Consider the following 8,922-nt stretch of genomic DNA (forward strand, 5'->3'; position numbering starts at 1 on the left):
CCCCACTAAAAAGTACAGCCAAGCACAGTGTACCGTTTTATCGCTTTTCTGGTGTACATCAAAGGACTAAAATACTATGTAAAATGTTTTATTCTGCAGCTTTCAATTTTACTATGATATAGTCCAGGGATTATAGAGATAATAAGTGATCGAAACCCCTGGAGTATCGAGGATGACCCACAGTACGCGATTGTCTAACTTTCTATTAGTGTCATAGGTGTACTGTACTTTCTTATGTATTACTTGTGGGTTATACGATTTAAAACACATTGTCTTTGTAGCCTCGATTTATCAGTACGCTGACAAGTTTGAGTTTTCATTTATCTGTATCAATGGTATTTGTCAGCTTAAATGCAGTCGGAAGTTTCATATGCTCATTCCATTCGAAACTAGAAATTACTGAAAATTAAGCACATTGATAATACCCTTCGGTACCTATTTCACAATAAAATGTGATGTAACCAATGAAACTTCAGACACCTTGTTATATGTTTTCCTCTTTCACTACAGAGATGGTGAAGCTTGAAAACGGTGCTGATACTCAAACACCAACGCCGGAAGAACCAAGAGCAGAATCAAAACCGACGAATGACCAGCCCGGTCCATCTTAGGTCACAGGTCAAATAACCATCCACCGTCTAGTCCTGATTGAAGTCCAAGATCAACAGAACCACAGTCACAAGACCTTTCCTCCTAGAGGTCTATAGCTGGTCAGTCTTATCAGGGGAACATCTCATATAACGACATTTAATCTGACCTGTGTCAGGTTGTTCTCAACTGGACTTTGCTCCGTATGGATTCATCGATAATTTTCAATTATTACAAGCAATCATCACTTTCAAAATTTTCGACGCGGTCTGAGTTGTCAGTTTAATTTCTAACCGAGTTCTGATCGATTCAGTTTGGTATACCATATATACTGTATAACTTCTGAATTTGACACCAACAATCATCCAGTAACTCGTCATCAAAGTTTGAAGTAGCAGACAGTAAAGACCTCATTATGAGTTGAGAGAGACAAATGTCATTTAGGAGTAGCAAGGGAAACTTTAGAACTTCCGGATCCGGCGTTTTCCAATCAGAGTCCAGACAGACGGATATCTACGCCATTAATTGACAAATTTCCCTTGTGTGTTTCCGACAGTGTCCAAAAAGCGAGCCAACTAACTATATTTACCCTACTGGTGCAGAAATGTCATTCAACCTCGATATTTCATGCTTGAATTTGGACGCTTCGTGTGTTTTAATTCTGAGATAATTTCGTCTTTAAACAGAGCATTTGCACCAAATCGTCAAATCCGGTTTTCCAAAATCTCGCACGTAACGGGATCAAAGTGTCTACCGGCCATCTTGCCAACCAATCATTTCAAATGGTTGATTATGATAATGTATATGAGTTTATTTAATGGGAAGTCGAATGAGTGTTGTTTGTGGAAACAGAACTATGAAATAAATTTTATGTCTTTTTTAAAAAAAAATCACCTGTACATAACTTTAGCAATATTTTTACCAAAGAGATCCTCTATAGCTATATAATAGATCCCCTATCATATACGGTACACAGGTATAGCTGCTATGTTTTATAATATACTGTAAATCTAGGCACTAAGTACTGAAAGTTTGAGAAAAGTGAGAGATTTTTCATTTTCACAAATTTCATTTTGCATTATCTATATCAGTGTTATTGTGAGATATTTGTGAGAGGTTTTTAATGAGCATTCCGATTTAATTCCCTCGGTAATATTTACTGACTTAAACCACGAAAACAAGGTATCGCCACTTTTAACTGATTTACAGTATCCGTCGTTTATATGAGTCCTTATGAAAACCACTGTGTGATATGTCTGATTCTCTAACGAACGTTTCTAAAGAACAAGGTTGTGTCTATATCGGAAATCAATTTTATCTCACCTATATATACACGTGTCTATTGATTTGTGTTGCTATATATAGCCTGTTGTCTGTTCCCACTCTTGTTTTGGCGGGAAACGTTGGCGTAGCTTTTCCGTCCTTACTCAAATATTGACCAATGCAAGTCTGGCTTAATTCTTCAAATCCTAATTTGTTTATTGACTGCCTTATTATGTATGTATATCTTTAAATTCGTTAACAATATACACTGAACACAGTGATTTAAAATTTATTTATCACATTGGTTATTAAAAAAATATCAAATGTAATTTAGTCAAACAAATTAAGTTAGCTTTCAAGTTCTAATGATTATATTATGAAGGAACAGGTTGTTGTAATGCTTCTTGAATAAGACTTGTCACATGAAGAACAAACCCAATTATTGTTAATTAGATTATCAATATACGTGTAATAGATTTACGCACTTTTTTAAGTCTTAGATTGTTAAGAGAAGTGTAAATGGCTGTGTTCGTTTTGTCTTTTATGATATTTATTTGTGTTTAATAGTGGCAATGTAACGCTTATTTACTAATAATATGTGTTATACATACGATATCATGACTTTCTCGGATTTCCTCTCATTAAAGAGCGACATTGTTATCTTGGCTGTCCCTGAAGGTAGAGAGACATATTATCCATGTGAGACAGAGGATTCAAGCATAAACGTGAATTTTAAGAAAATTCCCCATACATAATGATGATACATTAATAAGGAATCGAATTTTCGTAACCAAATATAATTGTCAAAGACATAAGTTGACGAGTAAGTATTGAACAAGTGTGATTAATTATGTATCTTATAGCCATTTTAATTGACATAAATACAACACCATCATAAATACTTTTCAATAAAATTTAATTCATCAGCGGTAGAGAACTTCGAAAATCTGTTTGGAAAAAAATATGGTTGAATCCCCCAACCTCCAAACAACGTTCTAGCCAGTATAATTACATTCCCTTCCTCGTTTTCAACAAATGATAGCTACATACAGTTAAACTATTAATGTCACTGTACGTAACAAGGGAGATAACCTCTGTATTTACGTTCATTTAAATGATATTGATATTGAAATATTTGTGTATTTATTTATATTTTGTACCTTTTGTTTATTTGAAGTTTTCTAATTTTCTATTGTAGTATAGTTAAGGTTAAGTATAAAGAAAGAAAACTGATTTAAACCAATAGCTGTTGTTTTAGACGGTTTTCTTTGTTTACTCAGGAGTTCAAGTTGCTCAGTTTCTACAAATCTGATATTTACAACAAACTGTTAAAATATAAATCTATATTCTGTTTTCATTCATGTGATATATATTACACAAAGTATTTAGACAATTGCAATACACACTATTGTAAAATGTGAATATCATTTGATTTATATGACATATAAGAAACACCATGCATCAATATACAATTATTTAATATTTATATAGTTACAAATTATTGAAACCTCTAATATCTACTAAAGTTGAAATGCATTTTGCAACTTTGATTACGATATACGATTCTTAAAACATTATGTAATAATAGAAAATCTAACTACTGTATAGTGATTTCGAGGGGTTTTTAATTTCGCTAAATTCGCGATTCAGTAAATTCGCGATTAGCTGAATTCGCGATTAGCTAACTTCCTGATTCGCTAAATTTGCTATTCGCAAAATTCGTGATTCGCTAAATTTGCAATTCGTTAACTGCATGATTCGCTAAATTCGCGATTTGCCTCGCCAAAAAGATCAAAATCACGATTTTACATACCATAGCCTATCGTCTAAATGACGTTTTTATCAAAACCTACTAAGATAATTCGCAAAAAAAACCGCGAATATTTTTAAAATAATAAATCGCAAAAATTCAACAACTTCACAGGTGATCGCTTACGTATCACTTTATATAATTTATGATCTTTTGAATGTAGGGAAAACATGGCCAACGACACCTGAAATATTATAGGTTTATTGTTATTCTATAAAACAATTAAAATTATCATTGGTAAGAATTTATCAGAGAATATATGAATTGGACTTATCTAGCATATTTTGAATGCTTTACGTTAACGCAAATTACAGTTTACATTATTATGTTAGGAAAATAAAATCTATATATAGCATATATATATAAATATATAAGTTAAAACCACTATAGCAATATTATATGAAAAACGCGTTAGAGTGTCAATTAAAGCTTAGAGACAGTAAGATATTTATAAAAATGATATAACACTCTGGTAAATAATTTTGACGCCACAGAAATTATTCAGGGGTAAATTCTATTACACTTACACAGACTGTTAATATATTAATATAAGACAAGAAGGCTCGTTTCATATATATTAATTGCATAAATCTGTTTGCAGAATACAAATTCAAAGCATTTATCAGCACCAAATTCTTGTTGTAAATCAATTTATCAATTCCATATACAGCATGTGCCGTTGTTGTTAGTATACACCATGCACTGAAACATATATTGTTGTGAATTTCAAATCGATTTAGCTGCAGTTGTATTAGTTTGGTATTTTATCAATACGTATTTTAAAATCAAATTAGGATACATATTGTATCATAAACAGGTAGGTTATGCTAGGCTTTATAGAATATATAAATACGAAGCCAAATAGATTAAATAAATAAATAATTTAATATTTTATTTATTTCTATGTGTTTATATGTGATAATGTATTGTGATACAAATATACTATATGTAGATATAGCGATTGTAATCACTCCTTTTGCCAATTAAGCATTTAGCTTATACCTTTTATGCTATTTGATCTCCATAAATTTTCCCACTCTAAGTAGCACTAAACAATTCCCAATATTGTGTGATTATTCTAAAACCAAATGTGTTTGTTCACTATTAGTACGCAATACAGCGTTCAACCCCATAAACCTTTTCCATCACTCATTCCATATTATATGATATTTATATATGCTACTCCAGATTCTTTGACCACGTATTATTTAAAACTGTGAGAAAGTTCCGTTATCTTTTCGCCTAAAATGAAAAAGTTTAAATTGATAAGTTTAAAACTGAAATGACAATTTCTTTGATCTTTTCAAAATAGAAATAAGGGTCAAGCTGGTATATTTAATTTTGAAACTGAGTCATGTTTCCATGCTTTTATTGTTTTATTTATGAATTTATTTTTGTTTGAACCAAAAGCTTTGCGTGTGATTCTGATGATTTGTCATCGATGTGAAATAGGGGTACTATGCCTTACTGTTAAAATCAGGAACATCGACAAAGGAAATCAGAAGTGCAGTTCTGAATACCTTAGCAGGGTGACTGCTAGGGTGTTTTGAAAAGCTTAAACAGTTTATCTCTAATGCCTATCAGGGCATCTATACTTAGTGTTACAAAAGTATGATATGTTAAAATATTTATAGTTCAATTGTTATTATGTAGATATAGTAACAGAAATCAAAGTTGATATACATAAAATATTACATGGATATGTAATATATTTATTATATGTAATAAACCCTGTTGACAATATATTCCAGACTACATACATTGTTATACTGTGACTTTATATTGTAGCTTTGGCTATTCTCGGACTTAATCGTCGTATTGTAACCTTGCACATTCTGTATACATATCATTCCGAATGGAATCCATTCAGAACCCCTTGAGAATTTCCATGGCATTGTAAAGTCGCCTCTTGATACACAAAACAAAACAATGTAATAATAGTTTAATTTAGCGATGTCCAATATCGATTCCTTTTATGTATGAATGATGATGTTAAATATTTCGGATGTGAAAGATTTTTGTGTCAGCTCTTTGTATACTTTGTTTGACATAACATATATGTACAGAGAAAGCTTACTGCCATCAATGGTATCACTTTTGACAATGCCATATTATAAATTTTATTGAGTTAAAAGAACAATCATACATTCCCTTATAATTAATGAGATGAAAATGAAGTTAAGCTTAAATTAATATTTCTACATCAATTTGAGATAAAACATTTTCTGTTTCCACCAATTCCTTTGAAGTATCACGAATAAAACACATGAAAGCTAAAACAAAACATGAAACATCTTCATAGTATTGTCTGAAACTGTGAGCTTACGGCTATCACTAATTTTTCATGAATTTGAGGAAAATGTCTGGGTGGTTGTTTAGAAAGGATGATACCAGTTACTTGTACAAGACATCACTACAGTATGAGACCAGTACGGTATATATGGCGTAAGTGAGATTGCAAGGAAAATATCTGTGGTTTATGTTCATCTCGATACTGGTACTTATCGGAATGTCTTTTAGGACTTCTGTTGAATGGCTGATTCGTGTTGATGAAAGCGTTATTCATAAAATTTCATATTGAGAACTTGTTGAAATGTAATGAAGTCTTCATACGAAAATGTTTTTCGTCAATAAAATGCTTATCTCAATTATCTTAATTTTACGTAGTTTCATACAATATTAGACCAAAGTTGGTTTTGATATTCAACTTGAGTCCCATTTTAACCACAATTAAGTTTTTTAATGATTAAATAACATTGTAAGTGCATGTATCATAATTCAAATATCTGCCATCGTCCATTTGTCACTGATAAACCAGAAGCTTTGATTTTGGTTACAAGATTGTATATCTGTACTTACGTTTTGAATGACCCTAAGAACGTCAACACATCAGTTCCGGGAAAAACCTACGACATCAACGCCGCAGGTCCGGAAGTGACATTCACCAACAATGGCGAACAGAGACATTTTGCATGTACGGGTTACAGAACTCCTGAAATAATAATTTAAGTAATTTAATACCATAATGTACATAGTATCTATTGTAATTAACTACAGTCTTGTTTAGATAGATTTATATCGATAAGTTAAATAAATAAAGGAGAATTAATATTTTTGTCAAAATGATTGTTTTTGTTTTTTATTTCGCTCAACATTATAATGAAGCCAAATCAATTACATTAACACATATACACGGGGCATCACATAGTCCGCCTGATATTCAGTGATTATTACTTTTGCGTAATAACTTAAGTAGAGATTGGCATTGGCTGTTCCAGATAGAAAATCCATATTGAAATCATGACAAAAACAAGTGACGGCAGGAAAATAGATTTTGAAGACGACGGGAAAAACAGTGACCTCTACTGGATTTTACGGCACAATTTGACGTTGACATTCTTTGAAATGTAGGTTTTAAATCTGTGTTATTTTCATATAATTTAAGATTTTATCAAACTCGCCTCGAAGATTGTACTTGTACTCATATGAAATGAAATATCATTTAATTAAGATCATATACATACAAGAAATACTACGAAAATAAAAACATGAGTTTCTGAAAAGGAAGCATTCTCAAACTTGATCCTAGTTTAATATTCTCTCTACACTCCACATGTGAATTCTGATAACACTTCAAGAAGAAAATATCGTTAGTTACCTTGCATTAAAGATAATATTTTATATTGTAGTTTCGAAGGCAAATTTCTATAACTGAAAGCAGTTTATCAATAGTTTTAAACAATTTAATAGCATGCAAAATAAAACGGTTTCCAGTCATAGATATTTCGCATAAAAAACTAAATCCAGAAAATAATTTGGATCGCAGTATATTTTTTTTTCATATCATTTTAATAGACTTGGGATAGATCCTTTGAAACCGCAAACAAAGTAAAGAAAGAATAGTTCACTATCAACGTAGATGTGGTATGTAATGTTGAATTTCAGTGGTGAAACCTGTTAAATATACTGCTAGCTTCAGCGAGAACGTGATAATTGCCAAAAATAATCAACATCCCTTTTCGGATTTTGTTTAACTGAATTAGTACTAATATGATTTTGTTTAACTGAATTAGTACTAATATGAATAATACTGGTTTATTGCTATAGAAGGGAAGTAACTCTGTTAGCGTTGTGTTTAAAAGGCATATTGACTCATCTGAAATAGGTATGTGAAGTATCGATTTCCTATAGGAAGTAGATAAGACCTTTTAGACTTACAATAGAATTACACCATAAAAACACCACAAACCACAAATCTCCGATAAAATTGTTATGCACAATGACACGTCAGGAGCCACAAAGTGGACATGGTTTACATCCGGCAAAGTCAGGAACTACCACATTCTTATTTTATCTAGTATATACCCACAGTTATGTGCTTATTGATCAACTGACAAATATATCTTGCATAACATCGTTATCGTTTGATTTTATCAAATTTCTATTGCCTTGGTTAAAAGACGTTTAAATACTTTAATTCAATGACAATGAGCATGACATAACGTCGGGTGGGTCGGGGGGAGATAATGTTGTCAAGAGATAGACGGAGGGAAGGATGGGAAGGAGAGAGGGGGATGCATATATACATTTGAACATATCGCTAGAAGCTTATGATAACATCCTCACTTCTGACGATGACAGCAGAAGTACATGTATACAATAACCTTTTTCTCGTGCTTTTACTGTCATTTCACCTGTGACGTCCTTTTCCATTCATGCCATACTCCCTGAATACATGTCGTTTCTCTCTTTTCCCGTCAGCATAGGAAGGGAGACAGTATTACAAAACCAATAAGTTTATTGTAAAACATATAGAGAGGGATATAGGGATATACACAATCAAAATCTATTTTTCAAGAATATATTTCTGAGTGTTTTGACACGTAAGTTCATTATATTTCGTTATTTTAGTTTGCCAAGCAATATGTTAGCGTTTCGATTTCCAATACAAAGTAGACGTAAGGAACACATTTACTGTTAATATTAGTATATATTATTGAAAAAGGAGAGGAAATGCTTTGACGAATCTGTAGGTCTAGTTGATCATATAGTTGTATGATAGTATATTGGAAAAAGATAGGTTTGAAGTTGTAGTTGAAATTAGGGCAGGGAGTACTATATAGCTAGTTGTTAGAATTTCGGAGGTTATAATCGGAATTTTCTTATACTAAAGGCGGTAATAAATTAGATAAATAATTGGGTAAAAGATTCATTATAATATTGTACAAAAACACCCAGGTGCTTATCGCCATCAACACATT

At 31.8% G+C, this 8,922-nt stretch overlaps 1 protein-coding gene across 1 annotated transcript in view; it reads left to right on the forward strand.

The window, feature by feature from the left end:
- The window catches only part of LOC138324972 (rho GTPase-activating protein 100F-like), a 52,367-nt gene extending 45,583 nt beyond the window's left edge, over positions 1–6,784 (forward strand). Inside the window, exon 5 of the mRNA XM_069270279.1 lies at positions 511–6,784. Within this exon, the coding sequence (XP_069126380.1) occupies positions 511–611 (101 nt within the window). The 3' untranslated portion in view covers positions 612–6,784. The remainder of the gene's footprint in view (positions 1–510) is intronic.
- Positions 6,785–8,922: the final 2,138 nt, after the last annotated feature.

Source organism: Argopecten irradians, chromosome 6 (assembly GCF_041381155.1).
Source record: "Argopecten irradians isolate NY chromosome 6, Ai_NY, whole genome shotgun sequence".
Classification (NCBI taxonomy): Eukaryota; Metazoa; Mollusca; class Bivalvia; order Pectinida; family Pectinidae; genus Argopecten; species Argopecten irradians.